This window comes from Phasianus colchicus, chromosome 14 (genome assembly GCF_987193195.1).
Source record: "Phasianus colchicus chromosome 14, bPhaCol1.hap1.1, whole genome shotgun sequence".
Classification (NCBI taxonomy): domain Eukaryota; kingdom Metazoa; phylum Chordata; class Aves; order Galliformes; family Phasianidae; genus Phasianus; species Phasianus colchicus.
In genome coordinates, this window is record NC_143449.1 from 1,160,709 (window position 1) to 1,181,045 (window position 20,337).

At 40.7% G+C, this 20,337-nt stretch overlaps 1 protein-coding gene across 2 annotated transcripts; it reads left to right on the forward strand.

Annotated features, from left to right (window-relative positions):
- The first annotated feature begins 7,547 nt into the window (after positions 1-7,547).
- On the forward strand, positions 7,548-11,405 carry SLITRK2 (SLIT and NTRK like family member 2). Of its 2 annotated transcripts, none has more exons than XM_090150190.1 (2): positions 7,548-7,844; positions 8,158-11,405. In XM_090150190.1, exon 2 carries the CDS (start codon positions 8,259-8,261, stop codon positions 10,830-10,832), a length of 2,574 nt encoding a protein of 857 aa, XP_090006316.1. In that variant the 5' UTR covers positions 7,548-7,844; positions 8,158-8,258; the 3' UTR covers positions 10,833-11,405. The 2 variants fall into 2 exon arrangements, with proteins under 2 accessions (XP_090006316.1, XP_031458527.1); XM_031602667.2 differs by having other exon boundaries at positions 8,216-11,405.
- Positions 11,406-20,337: the final 8,932 nt, after the last annotated feature.

A 20,337-nucleotide genomic window follows, 5' to 3' on the forward strand; every position in this document is an offset into this window, starting at 1 on the left:
AGAGTTGTTAGTTGTAACTTACTGGTGTCCACACACACAAACAAAAAAAAAAGTGTGTATATATATACGTATATATATATACTGAAGGGCAGTTTTTAGATAAATGACTATTGCTTAGAAAGAGCAAAGTTTTTGCTTAAAGAGATGTGGGAAAGACTGCAGCAAAGAAGAGAATATTTTTGAATATAGCAGAAAATAGTCTTTATTCATGAATAAAGAAGTCCACATTTTCTTAGTGTTACCTTTTTTATAACATAAACAGAAGCCATCTCTTCCTAAAAGCTAAATCCTGTTTTTTGTTATTTTTCATACATACTACACTCTCCTTTTCAGAGATAGATACATCAACTTCCCTGTTTTTTGTTTTTGATAAATGACTTGTCTTTTCAGCATAATTTCTTCTTTTCTTTCAACTCGAGGAAGCTTTTTGGCCTGCATTGTACTGAGCAAGCCTTGTCCTCATGAGCCATAAGCTAGTTTCACTTGTGACACCAGAAGCCACCACCTCAGTCCCATAACATCATTCAAACCTAAGTAACATACACAGTGAAGTACTCGCATTGATCATATGCATAAAAGAGACCTTGAAAAAGTTCTGCAGAGAAAAGTGAATGTCTGATCTGAAAACATTTTTTCTACCTGAGAGCTATCCCATAATTACCACTGAATATTGAAGAAGCCTGCAAACAAGAAGACAAATGCTTAACAACAGGTTTCCCTACCTAATTCTGACAGGGAGCTGAGCATTCAAGACACAACCTTTCAATTTTGAGCCAAATTCTGATGGGGATTTTTTAAAAAAAAAAAACAAGGAATAAAGCCAGTTCTTCTAGTTGGGGCAATTCTCAGTCAGTTATTTCCCTAGAAGAAGCAGGAAACAAAAATTTTAATGCCAACTTTCTTTCGTCAAATCTGCTTTCAATTATTTGAGACAGGATGGAACCTTGACTGACAGCTAGACATAAGCACATGCTGCATGTAAGGATAATTACATCTCTATTAGAAACCAGATGATCAATACAAAAGCCAGTGAGTGATCAAACAATGTTTGTTCAGTTGGCAACTGCCTGCAGACATTGCATGGAATGAATTTAATGGAAAAAACTTTTGGGAGCACATGAATGTCCAAAAAATAATCAGGTTTTTCTGCTCACCATAGAGCAAGCGCAGAAATATATGACCTCTGTGCATAATTACTGCTCAATGACATGGCTGTCATAAATGTCTACTGTGAACTGTTCAGAAAAAAATCCTCAGGCCATGATTATTCATAGAAATTATTTGATGAGTAATTTCAATTAAATAAATTCAAGGAAACAAACAAAAAAAATAGGCTAAATCAATAGAATGTATTATTTATCATGAATAATTAATCTGTAGGAACTCTTCCTCCAACCCTACAGAAAGCCAGCACAAGGTTTAGAGCACTGGAGTCCCACTTAAGTCCTGTTCCGAGGTCTTATCTGGGGGCTTATATGATCATAGAATCATAGAATCACAAGGTTGGAAACGACCTGTAAGATCATCTAGTCCAACCGTCTTCTCATTACCATTACTACCACAAGCAGTAAACCATATCTTGTAGCTCCTCATCCCGACGCCTCTTGACCACTGCCAGGGATGGCGACTCCACCACCTCCCTGGGCAGCCATTCCAGTGCCTGACCACTCTCTGAGAGAAAAAGTTCTTCCTCATGTCTAACCTAAACCTTCTCTGGTACAATTTGCGGCCATTTCCCCGGGTCCTGTTTGTTGCCTGGGAGAAGAGGCCAAGCCCCTCTTCACCACAACCTCCTTTCAGGAAGTTGTAGTGTGCAGTGAGGTCTCCCCTGAGCCTCCTCTTCTCCAGACTAAACAATGCCAGCTCCCTCAGCCACTACTCATAAGATTTGTGCTCCAGACCCCTCACGAGTTTCACTGCCCTTCTCTGGACACGCTCCAGGGCCTCAATGTCTTTCTTGTAGTGAGGGGCTGAAATCTGAACACAATACTTGAGGTGCGGCCTCACCAGTGCTGAGTACAGGGGATGATCACCTCCCTGCTCCTGCTGGCCACACTATTTCTAATGCAGGCCAGGATGCCATTGGCCCTCTTGGCCACCTGGGCACACTGTCGGCTCATGTTCAGCTGAGCATCAACCAGCACCCCCAGGTCCCTTTCCTCTTCACAGTCATCCAGCCACTCATCCCCAAGCATGTAATGCTGCATGGGGTTGTTGTGGCCAAAGTGCAGGACCCGGCACTTGGCCTAATTGAATCTCATCCCATTCACCTCAGCCCAGCAATCCAGCTTATCTAGATCCCTCTGAAGGGCCTCCCTACCCTCAGGCAGATAGACCACCTCCCAACTTGGTGTCATCTGCAAACGTACTGAGGGTGCACAATTTCTGTGGGGGACATACAGTAGTGATGATGATGATGATGCACTCTAGGTTGGCCTTCTGCCCAGGTCTGAATTTCACCCATTGCTCCCACTCCTCCCATGTTGTTAAATATGTCATTAGCACTAGTAGGATTTGGATTTAACTGTACTGCCTTAAAAATGAATATGGAGACATTTCATTATGCTTCTTTTACTACTGGTAACTAAAGGGAAGTAAAACCTCTCACACCAATCCATTAGACTTGCAGGACTAGATATTCAGAATACTCTACAATACATAAACTGAATTATGCAAAGTGAGCACCATTACTAAATAAAGCATATGCATTTAGTAAAGCAAAAAGACCTGACAATTTCTGTAATATAGTAATACATAAAATGACTAAAAACATTTGCGTTCACTTGTGTTTGCATGATGGGATATTTCCAGTTAGAAACATGCAAAGAATGTTACATATAGAGATCTCAGATGATATTTGTTTTCACTTCTGATTCTCAGCAATGTCAGCAAAGAATATCCATCTTCAGGGAGATTCATCTCACTGTTCCACTCAGAGAAAAAGAACACATTGACATGATGACGCAAAGCACTTCTAAAAATATTTAGCCTACTCAACTAAATAAGATGTAAGTGCATACTATTAAGTTAAACATTTGCTCAAGAATCTGATCCAAAGCCCACTGAAGTTAGTAGGAGTCCTTTCACTGACACCAGAGGGCTTTGGCTCAGACATACTACTTTGCTGAATAGCAATGAATGCAGCCATAAACATTAGTTGTCTCACAGTTCTTTGCAGGGACCCATGCTAAAAGATGCACGTACAAGGGAAGGCAACACTTATTTTTCTATGCAAGAATGAAAAAAAAATAGTTGGATAGCTAAAATAAAACACAATCTTAACTACATAGAGGAAAGTGGGTCTGTCAGTATTTCAGGTGTACAGGTACCTGGGGTGCTTTATGACAGACATATTAGATATCATATTTCCTACTGAAACTGACATTATAGCTCACTAAATATGCATCTGATTTTTAAGAAAGTTGGGATTCCACATTAATAACAGAAAACATAGGAAAACTGATAGTTTTGCTGCTGTGTTTTGCACAGCCAGTCTAAGTTCCTACTGTGCTGACACAAAATGGATTACTCCAGACACACAGATCATGGTGAAACTGCTTTGCAAAGTAAGTAAATAAATAAATAATAAATGCCCTGAAATTATACAATGGATCTCAGTAATGTGTATCTTTAGCTAGGATTTGAGTCCTTGCAGGAACAGCAAAGGAAGGAAGAATTACTAGGCATGTTGATTTCAAGTCACAGTTCATTAGATTATTTTGTTTGTACAGTTGAAATCATGAAGTGTCAGTAAACAATATGCTGAAGTAACCCATGGCTCTCCAAATGCTTGAATGGCTGGGGGAAATTGGGCTAAAAATGTATCCAGAAGTGAAGAAACATCATTCCAGGTAACAGCAAAGACTATTACTGACTGCCAGCAAAGTGCAACTCAGCAGACACCACATTATAAACAAGCCCCCATCACTCTGCAGTGCCTTTCTGCCCATGAACTGAAGGGGAACCTTGCACTCCTTCCATGGAGGCTTTGCCAAAAGCATTCCTCCTTTGCCAATCTTGGAAATGCACTGCACCAGCTTGTTGTTGCTGAGCAACACTGGTGAGCAGGGATGGCTGCCAGGACCCCAGAGGGCAGAGGTTGCTATCTCCTTGCTCCCTGGCCTTCATACTCACCCTCCTCCTGTTGCCATTTCCTTACCCAAAGGAAGGTAGTGAAAGCCAGATTGTTCTTTCGCTCTCTCTTCCATAGAATGCTTTCCAGTGTTACTGGATGAGCTAAAAGCTTGGATTACAGTAACAAATATTTTGCATACTTCTCACTCTGGAAACTGTTTATTTCCTCAGTGCTTTTAAGTGAGGCACAAAAATACCCCATTTAAAGTATAGGAAAGATTCCAAAATTGCACATAGCCATAGAGAATGTCTCCAGCTACAAACAGGCTCACAAAGGCATACAGGGAAATAGCCCCTCAGAAAGTGAGAATTCTTGCTGAATAGTAATGAAGAAACTTTATTCTGTAAGACTTTTGGTGGATGCATATGATTTTGCCCTCTTCATTTACATAAAGAGGGACTGACAAACTGATTGAGATACGTGAGAAGTGCTTTAACATCCATCTGCAGATAAAATGTGGAGAAAGAAAAAGAGCATCACCTTTCCAGGTTTATTCTGCTCCTTGATATTCACACTCACAGAAGAACAATAGTATGAGGCAGGCAGTAAGAGTACCAAATTTTAGGTGCTTATGCTTCCATGCCATGGTCTGGCATTCTTTTTCCTGCCAACAGATAGATGAAGTGGTGGCTCTAGCACCACGCAGGAGTCGAAAATTGTGCTAGAGTATATAACAGCACAAGACCAACACGGCCCTTCTTAAGCTAGTTCAGGCAGGTATCAAGTGTTTCATTTACACCTGTACCTGAGCAGTTTGTGCATGGCCCCCTGGGAAGCCGGTACAGAATAATCAAGGGTTCTTCATCAGGTATACAAGGATGCTAGAAAGGATAAAAATGTCAAATTGAAGGCAGCCAGAAATACAGAGGGGCATAGAAGGCAGGATTTTTTAGCAGTGGGAGATGAAAGCTCATGGAACAATTTACCAGATATATACCAGATTTTCATAATAGGAAATGGCTAAAATATCCCTGGCCATGCTTATTGGTTTTTCAGGGTTCTTAATTTGTTTTGTTTCATTTGTTTGTTTCCTATAAATTATGATCTAGTTTAAGCAGGAATTAATTCCAACTTAGCTTATGGAGTATTAATGCAAGATCATGAGACACAGTGGTTCCTTTAAGCCTTAAAACCTATGAATCTGTAAGTTTATAGATTTCTTCATACCTCTGCCTCAAAAGGAGGATGAGGGAATACAGAAAAGTAATTGGGGGCAAAAAATAAACCTTCCTAATACATTCACACCAGGTGCAGGACTGTTTCCCAGTCTCCTGCTGCTGGAGGCTCTCAGGCAGCCGCAGCCTGAAAACATTGCTGCATCCAACATACCAAATAAGACAGGTGGGGAAGAAAGCTTCTCTTTTTTACTGTGTGTTTTTAATTGAATGGGTTATAAAATACTTTGGACATGCTGAGAAATTATGATTTATTCCTAAATAAAAAGCTGTAGCTTTTTCCTTCTTTAAATCCCCATTTCTCCTCCTACAACAGTGGTTATTATATGGATACATTTGCAGTGTAATGGAATCATTATCATCTCTGTGTATTATTATTGTTTCAATCCCTTAACACTCTGTTCCTTCCATCCCACAGGATGCTGGTAATTACTGCTGAGGCATGCCATTTGTACACTTTCCCTTCCCAGGCAGCTTCAGCAGTTAACACAAATGCATTTCCCATGTACTAGTAAACACAGGCAAGCGTGACACCATATGTGGCCCCATGAGCCACTTTCAGGACACGACCCTTGCCCACCAGAAAGCTGCATGGCACCAAACCTCACAGCCACATACGTGTGAGATGAGAAGGAAATGCAGAGGACTCGTTTCTGCCTTCAGCTTTCATTGTGTGTTTCAGCAAGCCCGAAGTGCTGGCCATGCTGTGCAGGACTGTCTGGGGACAATGCGAGGAAGGCAGGTTACAGCAACATGCCCACATGGAAAAAGGGCACATCTGAGCATACTCCCTTCAATAAAACAAATTCAACCTGAGCCCAGTTTTCCCTTCTCCCCTTAGGTTCGTGCCCTTCCTGTAAGATGAAGAATGTTCTAAAACTGGTACAATTTTGCTTCATTTTTTGATGATGCTTAAAGAGAAATTAAACATAAAACAAACAAAAAAAACTTTCAGCAAAATAATCTGGCTGCTGCTGTGTTAGTGCTGTAAAACTCCAGGTCTGCTACAGTTACCTTCCTTGATCTTAGCCAGGTTTGCTCTTGAACTCAGCTGGACAAGCAGGGTTTGAAAGGAGCAGCTCTGGTTGCATCTCAGAATCCCAGTCTTGTCAAGCTTGGTGCAGCACCATGTCAACAGCATACTCCAGAGCAGGATACTCCTGTTTCTTTTTTTCTACAACCTCTCCACATTTTAAGTAGAGAAGCTTTAGCAGCTCCGATCCTAAACACCAGCTTCAGTACTTTCCTGCTCAGCAGCACTGTAAAAGCATATGAGCTGGCTGCTGCAGGGTGCTGCTGCTCTTCCTGATTTCAGGTAAGAACAGGCAATGCATTTTTGATACCCCAAAAATTGGGCTCTGATACCTAATGGTTAAAGACTAATACAAAATGACAGCACCAATCTTGCCAAGTCCAGCAGTCTTTTGGCAGCAAACCTCCATAATCTAGAGACTAAGTTCTTCTAACTTGCTATAAAAAATCCTTTAATAATGCAAACTGCTGTATTAGCACTTCAAAAATTTATTGTGGATTTTCTTTTTTTTCTCCCATTGTGAACCCAAAACTTTATGTTCTTGAGAGAGATGAAGAGCAGCAATCTGCTCCTATCAAACACGCATCTATGCCTCGGGCACAGTGCTTAAGCAAAGTCACAATAACCCACATCCAGTATCTCGTTCTTTTAAAATGCAGCCAAATACTATCCCATTACATCGCGATTTGGCAGCGAGACGGCTCCAGGCAGTGGGAATAGTCACGCTGGATGTGGTCTCGCTGCTCAGCACACGGGTGAGCTTTCCAGAGCGCGGAGCCAGCCGTGTCGGCGGAAGGCGCTGAATCCCCACGGCTGACAGCGAGCGTCCCCGCGACGAGCGGCGCTCGGGGAAGGGAGCTGCGCGGCGAGGGGAGAACTGCCGCCAGATCCAGGTTTTGCAGCACCCCTGCTCCGAGAGCCGGATTGTGCGCGCGTGTGTGCGGTTCGCCGGCTGGCAGGTGCCGAGGAAGCTGGCTGACATGCTATTTTGAAAGCACAGATTTAGAGACTCAGGGCCAAAACTCCGGCCGCAGGTACCTCCGCTCACTACCGTGCACCGCGCTCTTCGGATTGCCGGAGAGCTCCCGCGGGCAGCTACCGAGCCGGAAGCGGAGCCGCCTGCGAGAGCGGCCGGGGGAATGCGGGGGGGTTGGAGGGGGGGGGGCTGGCAGAAACGTGTCCCCCACGCCCCCGACGTGACGTCAGCGCCGCTCCGTGCGGGGTAGCCAGCAAACGATCAGCGCCGCGTCGCGCTCTGCGTAGAGCTGTCCGCGCTCCCGCAGCGGCGCAGCCGCCGCTCCTCGTCCGCTGCCCGGCAGAACTTCCCGCCCCGCCGAGGCCGGGACAGCACTGCACGGGCACTGCCTCGCCCCGCCGGGCTCTTTCTGAGGTGGGCGGCGGGCGATGCCTCTTCCCGCCGGGTGCCTGGCTCCCGGGGCGCGGCGGCGGCGCTCAGCGGCGGCCCCTGCCCCTGCTGCCCGCTCGGGCACACCGAAAGCAGGTAGGAGCCGGGGAACGGAGCGACTACGGAGCGTAGGGAGGCTCTGAGGGGGATCGGTCGGGGGGAACTCTGTAGCTGCCGGGATGGGGGCAGGGAGGGCTGTCGATGGCTTATTCTCCTCCTCCCAGCTGTGCGCTCACCCCTCCACTCCCCCTCCCCGTTTAAAATAACGACTAGGGAATGGAATTGCGGGCAGTACTGGGATCCCGGCTTTCCCAGAACGTCTCTGCGGGCAAAAAGTGGGCTGAGGGAGGAGTTTTGCTAATCGTTGCTTTGCTGCCCCCTTAAAACCTGCTTTGCCCTCCCCTTGCAGCTCTGCTCCTGGCCGTTTTCATTGGGCGTTTCTTCTTTCTCTTTACCTTCCTCAAAAGGTTTGACTGTAGGTACTAAAGCAGGGATCAACGGCGCATAAAGATGCTGAAGGGTGTTTGGTTGCTCAGTTTGTTAACAGTGGCTGGGATCTCACAGATAGAAAGTCGCAAACCTGCCAAAGACATTTGCAGCAAGAGCCGCTGCCCTTGCGAGGAGAAGGAGAACGTGCTAAACATTAATTGTGAAAACAAAGGATTTACAACTGTCAGCCTCCTCCTGCCACCACCATCCAAGATCTACCAGCTCTTCCTCAATGGGAATGCTCTGACCCGCCTGTTTCCCAATGAGTTTGTTAACTACTCCAACGCCGTAACCCTCCACTTGGGCAATAACGACATGCAGGAGATCCACACCGGGGCCTTCAGTGGCCTCCGCACCCTCAAGAGGTTGCACCTCAATAACAACAAGCTGGAAGTGCTGAAGGAGGATACATTCCTGGGCTTGGAGAGCCTGGAGTACCTGCAAGCTGATTACAACTACATCAGTGCCATTGAGGCAGGGGCCTTCAACAAGCTGAACAAGCTCAAAGTGTTGATTCTCAATGACAACCTCCTGCTGTCCCTGCCCAGCAATGTCTTCCGCTTTGTGCTCCTCACCCACCTGGACCTGCGGGGGAACCGGCTGAAGATGATGCCTTTTGCTGGTGTGCTGGAGCACATTGGAGGCATCATGGAAATCCAACTGGAAGAAAACCCCTGGAACTGCACTTGCGACTTGCTGCCACTTAAGGCCTGGCTGGACACAATCACTGTGTTTGTGGGTGAGATAGTCTGTGAAACCCCTTTCAGGCTACATGGGAAAGATGTGACTCAGCTCACCAGGCAAGATCTCTGCCCTAGGAGAAGCTCCAGTGATTCAAACCAGAGGGAAAAACACCCTGTCATCTCAGACCCACATGTCTCAAAGTTACTGCCCACAGCCAACTCTGCCATCAGTCCCACCAGAGCCCCAAAAGCCAGCCGCCCCCCCAAAGCCAGGAATCGCCCCACACCCCGTGTCACTGTGTCAAAAGACAGACAAATATTTGGACCTATCATGGTTTACCAGACAAAGTCTCCTGTGCCCATCACCTGCCCAGACAGTTGCATCTGTACTTCGCAGAGCTCAGACAATGGCTTAAATGTGAACTGTCAAGAGAAAAAGATAAGTAATATCTCTGAACTCCACCCTAAACCAACCACTCCAAAGAAACTTTACCTTACCAGTAACTATCTGCAAGTCATTTATAAAACCGATCTAGCAGAGTACAGCTCTTTGGATTTGTTACATCTAGGAAACAACAGAATTGCAGCGATACAAGAAGGTGCCTTTACAAACCTCACAAGTTTACGCAGACTTTACCTTAATGGCAACTACCTTGAGATTCTGTACCCTTCTATGTTTGATGGGCTGCAGAGCCTGCAATATCTCTACCTAGAGTATAATGTCATTAAGGAGATCCTGCCACATACCTTTGATGCTCTTAGTAATCTTCATCTGTTATTTCTCAACAACAACCTGCTCAGATCCCTGCCTGACAATATCTTCAGTGGCACTTCCCTCACCAGACTCAACCTAAGAAACAACCATTTCTCACACCTGCCTGTGAGAGGAGTCTTAGACCGGCTGTCAGCTCTAATTCAGATTGACCTCCAGGAGAACCCCTGGGACTGCACATGTGATATTATGGGGCTGAGGAACTGGATAGAGCAAGTCACTGACCAAAACAGTCAGCAGTCAAATCCCCCTGTTGTTATCAATGAAGTCATATGTGAGTCTCCCACCAAACACTCTGGAGAGCATTTAAAATTCCTGAGCAAAGAAGCCATCTGCCCAGAGAACCCCAACTTGTTGGAGTCATCTCTCCTGCCCATGAATCAGAACACAGATATGCCCCATCTCCTTGGAATCTCTCCCAGCTCCTATCCGGAAATACACACAGAAGTTCCACTCTCTGTCTTAATTTTAGGGTTATTGGTTGTGTTTATTTTGTCAGTCTGTTTTGGGGCAGGTCTGTTTGTCTTTGTTCTCAAGCGCCGGAAGGGGGTGCAAAGCATGCCCAGCAGTGCAAACAACTTAGATATCAGTTCATTTCAGCTGCAGTATGGGTCTTACAACACTGAGACCCACGATAAAACTGAAGGACATGTTTATAACTACATTACCCCTCCTGTTGGACAGATGTGCCAAAACCCAATCTACATGCAAAAGGAAGGGGATCCAGTTGCCTATTACAGAAATCTCCATGAGTTTAGCTATAGCAGTCTTGACCACAAAAAGGAAGATCCCACCAGCCTTGCATTTACAATCAGTGCAGCTGAATTACTGGAAAAGCAGTCCTCACCACGCGAACCAGAGCTGCTGTATCAAAATATTGCAGAAAGGGTCAAGGAACTCCCCACTGGAGGATTAATTCATTATAACTTTTGCACCTTACCCAAAAGGCAGTTTGCCCCTTCATATGAATCAAGACGCCAAAACCAGGACAGGATAAATAAAACTGTTTTGTATGGAACTCCCAGGAAATATTTTGCAGAACAATCTAAACCAGAGCATCCTTTACTCCAAGGAAAGCTACAAACAGAACCAGACTACCTCGAAGTTCTGGAAAAACAAACTGCAATCAGTCAGCTGTGAGGGGGGCATTGGGAAAAAAAGAAAGATTTTTAAATGAGCTCAACATCACATTTGATTGATTCTGAACTCAGTGCTGATGTCATCTTTCGCATTCCAAACATTTTCACTTTATAAATTAGGAAGTGAGAGAGAGAAATCAAGCCCTTACTGCATAACAGGGACATGATGTTGCTTTTGCAATATTTCCTTTAAGTTATTTCTATCTCTCTCTCCTTTTGACCTTTCTGTAGGAACTGTCATTGCAAATATATGTTTCTGTAATAGATCTTGCATAATTCTTTTTGATTTGGAAGGAAATGAGGAAGAGAGTCTTTAGTTTTTTTTTCTGTTTTTGTTTTGTTTTGTTTTTCATTTTGAAGTGGAAGCTTAATGTGGTGTGTAGAAGATCTCCAAAGATCTTTTTCCTGGACTCTTGATTTTCTTTTGTAAATAATAATATACAGTACAATTACCATGTCTAGCCACTGGGAGTCACTGTCTTGTGTTAAAGTGCCTTTGCACTTTAAGTACATTATTACTTAATTTTTGCTCTTAGCTTTGATAAATTGAACCTATTTTAATGTGTTGTATTTTTGAAATTAAAAAATAAATACATTGTAAAATAGACTTATATGTCAGCTGCTTTAAATCAGAAGCTTTGATTTATAGAAAAGCTACGCTTCTTTAAATGAATCTAGTTCTAGGGCCATACAGACTGAACTGTAATTTATTAATAATATATATATTTATTTTCCCCCTCTGGGTTTGTTTAATGCAACTCACTGAAATCAGCTGAGGATTTAACAGTGGACTAGAGGTTATCAAATGCCTCAGCTAAGAGTAACAGCTCACTAATAAAAGACGTTTAACACATCATAGTGAACTGAACAATTAGTGTCTTTAATTCATTGCATTGCAGTTCTAATACAGTAATGTTCAAAGGTTTAAGATTATTTTCTTATTTAAGAAAGCATTACTAACAAAATTAGATAGTATTGGGTATTTTTTTTATGTTGTATGACAATTGATATTTGTAACTTTTGACTGAAACCAAAATGTCCTTCTGCTGCAAGATATAGCTTTTTTTTTTTTTTTTTGGCAGGGACACCAGCAGGGGTCATCCCATGCCTCATTTATTTTGTTAACATGCAGACAAATGAACCAACACCAAAAGTGAAATATGAATCTAAGTCTCTCCATTCCCCCAAATGAAGGTAGCAGAGCTTAGTAGTGTGCATCATACTAACTTTCAGTTGTCTGAATTGTGTCAAGTTTTCTGTCTCTAAAGCAAAAGTAATACTGCAGTAATTCTAATCTCCTAGGAAACACTTAAGTCCATTATCTTAAATTTTATAAAATGCTTTAAGTTAACTGTATTCACTTGGCATTCATTTTCTTAGGGCCATCAGTACACAAATGCAGTATGTCTTCTCCTTTCCTATTAACTCAGGCCTGTTTTACTTCAAGCTTTACCTTATCACCCTCAATTTACATTACCTTCCTGGAGGATATTGAACCCATTTTTATTAACAAGTCAAAATTTATTGCACCTTATTAGCTTCTAAATAATTTTTAGATGCAAACAGTATTGTGTGATTTAAACAAACAGCCCTTATTTTCAACAAAACCAGTTTTGTCTATTGTAAATCCTTATGCAACTGGGATGGTGATCTGCATATAAAGTAGGCCATGCTTTTCAATTCCTTATTAAAGCAATTGATGGAGTCTGAAAGAAGCACACTGTTTCCTTTTCATAAATAGGTTACTGCACATAATAATCCTTTATTATCCTGCAGAGATTGAAGTGGCCTCTGCTGACTGATTTTTAGAGCTTTACTATAGTTAGAAATACAGTATGTACAGCCTGAGAAATTTTCAGCAATAGCATTTGAGCTATAAATGACTACAATCAATGTTGTTCTAATGAAGACTGCCAAAAGGAAGTCACTTTATGTACATAAAGAACTAGAGAGGCTTTCAATGTGTATTGCCAGATATCTGAGTCATTCAGCAAACTGTCTTCTAATGATTGATGTGACATCTGAGTACATTACCATGCTAACATGTCAGTTCTTTATGCTCCAAGCCCATAGCATCTATGGCTGTCCATTAGGTCAGGTTTAAAACTGAAGTGCCACAATGAAGTACAGAAGAAACAGTCTTCAAAATGGTCTCACTTCAAGGAGTTGAAATGGTATCACATTAGATGAATTTGGAACATTTTGACTAAAAAATCATCCATCTTTGAGTGAGGTATTTGTCTGAAATGTGGCTGTCCTGTCATGGCTCCTTTCCCTGTGTGCTTAAAAGCATTTACTGCTTAGAAAAGTAGAAGGATGATTTTAAAGCATTTTGCAATGTTAACTCTTTACATATATGATTCTAGTATTGCCTGAAAAACAAGTAGTGCTATATCTGGTTCTATAGCAGCTAGCATATTATTATCTGCTGCTCTTTAGCATACCAGAACCAATTATAAGGTTTGGTTTTTTGCTCAGAATTTTTTTTTTCCTACAAAAATAAGCCTTCAGTCTTTTGTTCAGTGTTTTTGAACAACAGACAGAAATATTTGATTTGTTTAGTAATTTTGTTTATTTTGTTTACCTGTTTGAGCCTCAGACTATTTTTTCATGCTTATTTGGTATCATAGCAATATTTTACACAGGTTGCAGTTGCTTTACACTGCCTTAGCTTTTCCATTGGAATTTCCTTAGTGACTTGATTTTGTTTTGCATCCATTACCAACTGAAAAATCATTATAGCTGTAGATCCTTTGTGTTTACTTTTATATTCTCCAGCTGACATCTATGAAACAATCGTTTTCAGAAGGTGTAGAGGTGACAGATTTTTTTTCAGTTATGCTTAAAGAAGTTGGTTTAACAGGGAAAGTGTGTTGGCAGCTTCTGCACAGAAGGGCTCTACATTTCTTTTGCTGTGCAGCCCTGCAATCTGCTGCTTGTTATGAGAATGCTGTTTGCCTGAGTAATGGCGCGATAATGAGTGAAACAAATTTCCTTTATAGCTTGAAAATCTAAGCTATGAAAAATTATGTAACTGGGTTTTTTTTGTTGTTGTTGTTGTTCTTTTTTTTTTTTTTTACCCCAGGAAAATAGGATGCAAGGTTTTTCATCCGTCCTTTTCATTTGTGAGAGTACATATAACAATCTTTACAGAAACAATGACAGTGCAGACTGAAACAGTATGCAAACTGCATAGTTATCTCGAGAACAAATAAGGGACAGTATACATCCAATGCATGAATATGCTTTTGAGAAGGACATCATTATATGTAAGCATGAAGTAAAGCTTGACAAAGTATGATCTTACAAACTGGATTTCAATAAGTGACTTCAGTGGTAAAGTAGAAACAGATGCTAACCTTACACTACCAGTACTCAAACTGCCCCATGCCTCCTAGGCAGACATCTGTCTCCTAAGACAATTATGTGGTTTTGCCAGTAGTAGAGCATACCTAGAGGATGAGAGATTAATTGCCTTTTTCTGCTGACAAAGGAAGTGCTACTTGTTGTGCTACTTGCAAAACCTGGTTTTGCATGTCTACTGCAAAACCAAATGCCCCTTGGGAGACCTCTTTCTTTCAGTCTGCCTTTCCCATCAGATTTAATCCTTTCACATCCAACATTTGCTCAACTCCTCACTCACTTCTGATTTCTGTATTTCAAAAGTCCCCAGACTGTAGTACACCAACCTTTCCCCTCGTTGCCCATCTGGGTGCTTTCCTTTTCTTCCTCACCTAGCTCTAGAGGAACTATTTCAGTGTTGAAGGGAATTAAAGTCCCTGCTCCATTGGGAGCTCAGTCCTTACCTCCTCCCATAGCTATTAAAACTCAGAATTAAAGTAGTGGTTTTAGGGTCTCTAGAGTCAATATCAAAAAACAGGCCATTCAAATGTGACTTATTCCCTCCCAAAATATATGGCACAAACTGAGTTTCAAATACACCTGCTTTTCTCTGTAACTGTCTGGGGGTTACAAGTTGAGTACTGATTAGATGGCTAAAATTCCTTCACAGATTCAGCCAGTGAGCTTGATCATTTTCTAGCACTAACGTGTATGTACTCTAATGATTAATACATTTTCATACTGTCCGTGAAAGAAATGTTCCCAGTGTAGTTTGGTCAGTGCCCTGTTTCAGTCAGAGGCACTGGCATTTAATAGTACATTCTTGTGCTGATAGACAATTATATTGTATGGTTTATTTGGTTATCTTTTTCTTCCCATTTTCCATCTACTATTGAGTTTGTGAAATGAAAATCAAACTTCAGAAAAGTTAGAAGCTGTAATTAGTGGTGTCAGTGTAAAGATACCAGCAAGTTAAATTGCCCAAATATAAGTCTTCTTGTATATGAATACAAATGCCATGATTTTAAAGTGCTCATGAGTGAAATGAGATACTGGAAATGGTAATGAAACTATTTAGGCTCTTGCAGGCTAATCTCGGAGACAGTAAATGCCATTTAATAGAGACAAAAGGAAAAAAACTATTCCCAAAGCTCTCCCCCCAGAAAACTGTACATCTCCCGAACCAACAGATAAATTAACTTATGCGGATGGTATGACATTTCTTGAATTTTTCCCCTCAGTTTTTCAAAGTAGTCTGTACGAGAAGTACTAAGCTAGTCTTTTATCAGACGATCATTAAGTCCGTTTGGGTTATTGATCTCATAGCTTTTCTGGGCACAAGGCCAATCATTTTGACGGACGTTCTTAATCCTAGCTAATGAGTGAGGTGGTTAATGAGAAGTTTCTGTTGTTTTTGTTGTTGGAGGGTTGGTTGGATTTTCTGAAGCTGCAGATTAACATGTTTATGAATACAGGTGAATAGATCATTTGGAATAAAAGACATGTTGGAGCTACCGTTGAAGAACCAACCATTGTAAAGATCAAATAGATTCAGGAGTATGAGTGAAGTCTGAAAAACAAGACTTTATAGAATTAGTTTTCTTCCTGAGATCATAAACATGGAGGACCCCTTTTGCGTACAGCAGCAGCTTTTGTTACCTAGTATTTAATGTTTAAAGGAGTGAAATTAGAGTCCAGATGCATCTCCATTATCTTCAAGGATGTTCAGGTAACTAAAGCATTTCGAATGCGGTTCTCATCTCTGATTGTTAGCCTATTTGTGCATGCATCTAATTATCACTGTTAATGTGCTATGCTTGAAAAAGTAATCAGCGGGAAGCTCAGAAGAGTACAGATACTTGCAGTATTTCCAAATCTTTTTTATCTATGTTTTTAAAAATACAGTGGATGAACAATTCGTCTAATAAATGCTACAGTCTTACAACTTGTAGGGACCTTTGCAAAATCTAACATTTCAGCAAACTGTTCAGATCAATATATGTGGTTGATTAAAAAACAAGAGCAAACGTAATTATATTGCCAATTTTAAAAAGGAAGCTGGCATTATCCTTTACAAATTCAGAAAATTTATGTTGGTATTTGCAGCATAAAAGCAATTGCACCAATTATGCGTGTGTGCAATACGATGTCAGGTTTCTGTATGGTGGCAGAACAAGTATAGATTTCTGTCTTAGCAACACAGATTTCTTGTATCTTCTTTTTGCATTGCTCCTGAGAGCCAGAAGTGTTAGGCACCAATTATCTTCTGTGTAGGAGGCAGTAGGCAGTACAGCCATTTTAAGAATGCTGTCTGCATTGGAAAAGGCACTGCTAATGTATATAGACCTGTTGCAATTATCTCCTCTTGAGAGAAGAGCTATTTCCGTACAAAAGATTAGAACATAATCCCCCTGAAATCACTGATAATATGTCAGAACCTATTTTAAGACATCTTGATTTTTGTTTTGAGAGGCAGAGGTGTTGAGGCAGATTTTTGCCGTGTTACATACTTCTTTCATTTCTCCAAGTATTTTTGACCGACTTCAGTCCATGCCAGCCTCTTACTTGGACAGCTAAAATCAACAGAAAAAAAATGAGAACTGTGAAAATGCAGTGACTACGTAAATTCTCTTCTAATCACAGAAGAGCAATATAATAACAAAGCAAGATTGTCACAGGCTTTTAAAGGTTTTAAACTGGGCGACTGGGCAATTTAGGTGTAAATGCAGAGTGCCTTTGTTCGCTTTGCACCTGAATGGCCTCAAGCGGATTCCCCCAGGACTGTTTGTAGTGACAAGAATCTCACCTAACACAGGCAGTACTTCAACGGCAGTGGGAGAAGAGAGACAACCTCTTTTGTCTTATTACATAAAATGCCATCTAAGGGTCTTTCAGCCTGCATCATATCAATCTGAAGTCAGCATACTCCCAGTTTGTGTCTGAGTCACTAATATCAGATTTTCAGTAGTTTGAGTATGGTGAGATTGGTGAAAAACCCACTTATGTGGCCAACATCTTAAACACAATCATCTCCCATTCTCCTGCGAGGGTAAGGTTTTGTTTGGAAGATCAATTTTGTCATATGTCTGCTAAATTTTACGACTAGAGTATTCCTTACTGTATTCTTGCTGAGCAGGAAAATGGCATGTATTCAGCTAAGTCTTTGTTTTCGTTATCTTCTTTCACAAGTAGCCAAGTTCCTCAGTTCTGGGGCAGTTCTGGGACTTGAACTGCTCAATAGTTTCAGAAACTCAGAGATCCACTCTAGAGAGCAAAGCCTTGGCTAAACCTTACTGCTCTTGTCACATCTGCTGTGCTCTGCTGAGCTGACACTTCTCTTCATATGTATTCCAGCTTGAAACACAGAAACACCAATAAATTTCTATGGAAAGCTTTAAAACATTGAGCTAACATATTAAAAATATAGGAAAAAAGAGAGGGGATAATAGGTCAGAAAAAGCCCTTCAGATTTTCTGTGCTTTTTCCAGAGGTTTTAGGATGGCTTATTACAAATATTAGTGAGTCAAAAGGAAATCTAACAATACATCTGTGTGAATTCTATGTGTATTTCTATGCCAGAATGAGTTATTAGGAGGAGATAGACAGTAATGGTCTTAACTATCATGTTATTTAAATTAGACTCCCAGAAAGATGAGAACTTCAGCTCTGATCCTTTGAACAGTTTGATGAAGTGCCTATTTGTTGTGGAACTTCTGGAGAGAAATAGCCATTATCAAATATGCTGAACAGACAGTTCTCCTGCATAGTTGAGAAACCAAAGCCTAAAGTTATACAAGATTGATACAACTCAGTCATATGCATGGCTTATGTGAAAAGACAATAATAAGAGGGGAAATGTGTAATGCTATAATTCACTCTGTAATTTGAAGTGTAGATTTCAGTTTGTGATTTCTGAGACCTTATTAACCATCCCATCTATTTCATGAACTACTTAACAGAACTGAGTGCATAATTCTTAATTATTAATGTGGCCTCTTTTTTCATTAATGAGTGTTTACAAATTTGTTTGCTGGTGGTTTATGTTGTCCTTGGCTTCCTGTTGTCCTCCAAATTTTGTGTGGGAATGATACCTAGCTGTAGAGTGTTAACAGACTGTTCATATTGGATGCCTAAAATTGAACTATTTTGTTCATATTACTGTATCTATTTTCACTACATACGGAGGCAGTGAGCCTACTTAAGAGATCATTGGCTGGGAATTTAGAAATTAGTGTTCTCTTTTCAGTTCTGCCAATGACCTCAAACAACGCCTACCTGTGTCCCCATGCTTTAATGAGTGGGATGATGCTTCTTGTCTTAGTCTAGTGAGATTTACTGATGAAAATGCTAAGTGTAATTGTTTTTCAAAGCCAGTGATTATAGCTTTATAGCTTTATCTGTATACAGTGGTAGAATTTCTTCTTTCCTCGGCATCTGTTACTCTATGAATGTGATGTATACATTTCAGATTTTGCTTAGTTTTCTGTTTTACAAAAAAGAAACAGCAAAAATTATTTAGAACAGAAAAAGTTACTCACTTCGTATGAAAAGAGACAAATGAAATGAGGAAAAATATAGTTTGTTCTTATACTTCCAAATATGCACGGAATCCCATCTCCTAAAACTTAATGTATTGAATCACATTATTTGTGCTTCTGCTCAATTGAATCCTTTCAGCAATATTTCTTAACATACCAGTTATTTTTCACTTTTTTTTTCCACGTGAAGTCAATTTGACTGTTGCAAACAATTTTTATGCTAGCAAGTGAGCCAAAAGAGGCTCTGAGTGGCAGACAGCTGCTGAAATAAGAACTTGACAGTCTGGGGAAAGAAAGAAATTCATTCATTTATGTCTGTCTCTTTCCTGTGTTATATATTGTCTCCTTTTTTCTACTCCATAATTATATTTAATTGTTCTCTTGCCCACTAAATATAGGATGTAGAAATGGTTTCTATATTAGAGCCCAATTACAAGACTATAAAATCCAACTATTTGTGTTGGGTTCTCCAGTAGGAAGGACCACCATTTTCAACAGTCCATCATCTATGATATGTGTGGATGTGTCATCCCTAGCAGTCTGAGGATGCTTCTAAACAGCAGAGAGCTGATCTATGAATCTAGGACCAGATGCTCCTAGAATCTGTGACATTTTACTCATTTAATGCAATTAAGCTATAATTTCATCTCTATCCTTCAGTTGTCTTTTAGTTATTCTATTGAATTCATCCACTGGTTAGTTGGTTAGTTGTGTTACTTAGATATATGATTAGATTTTGTGTTCATCCAAGTTATAGCCCATTAAACTGATGCTCTTACTTCTGCTGCTTATTATTGAAATCAAACGTTGTTCCTGGCTTCTAGACCATAAATTGCATGGTGAACTTCTTTTGCATGGTAATCCCACACTCACCTTTATACTTTCAGATAATTTGCCATTGTTTATAGACCATTTGTATAAAACATAAGGCATGCTGTACACCATGAATTGTTTCTGCTCATTCAGGTGTCCTGCAAACCATTGTGGGCCAGCAGAAGTATAATAGAAGCAGTAGTTAGAATAGTGCTTCAGAGACTTATTTTCTGGAAGTTCTGGGAAAATCTGGATTATGAAAGCAGATATTCAATGATCCTTTTTATTATGTCCATCTTAGATACTTTAACTTTGCTATCCTAAGAATAATAGGTATTGTTTAGATTAGCTACCTAGCTGCTATAAAGAGTGTAATGTTAAATCTATGTGAAGGTTTATAGAAGCTGAAGATGCAGCCACTGTTGTAGATCTCTAAAACTAAGCAATCAGCATTTATATTACTTGTGGATCAGCACTACAGGCAGTGCAGTAGGTTCTTCACTTTAATTTCACTGTTTTATAAGGAATGCAACTTGCTGCAATTTTGGAATTTTTAGTCAGATCTAAAAAAAAAATAAGAGATCTTTTAGAGTTCACACATTGTTCTTTTGGGTATTTAAATGAATAATTTGTGCAATAAGGCCAGTTGTTATATTTAGGTATTTTGTTATTTACAAAAATATTCAGTAATACAAAATAGAGAAAATAGAAAGGCATATCTATGCATTTTCCATTTGGTATTTCTTATTCTGAAAGATCAGAAGTGCTTAACAACTCTAACAAATCCATTCTGCTGCCCTCAGAGTTTAGATA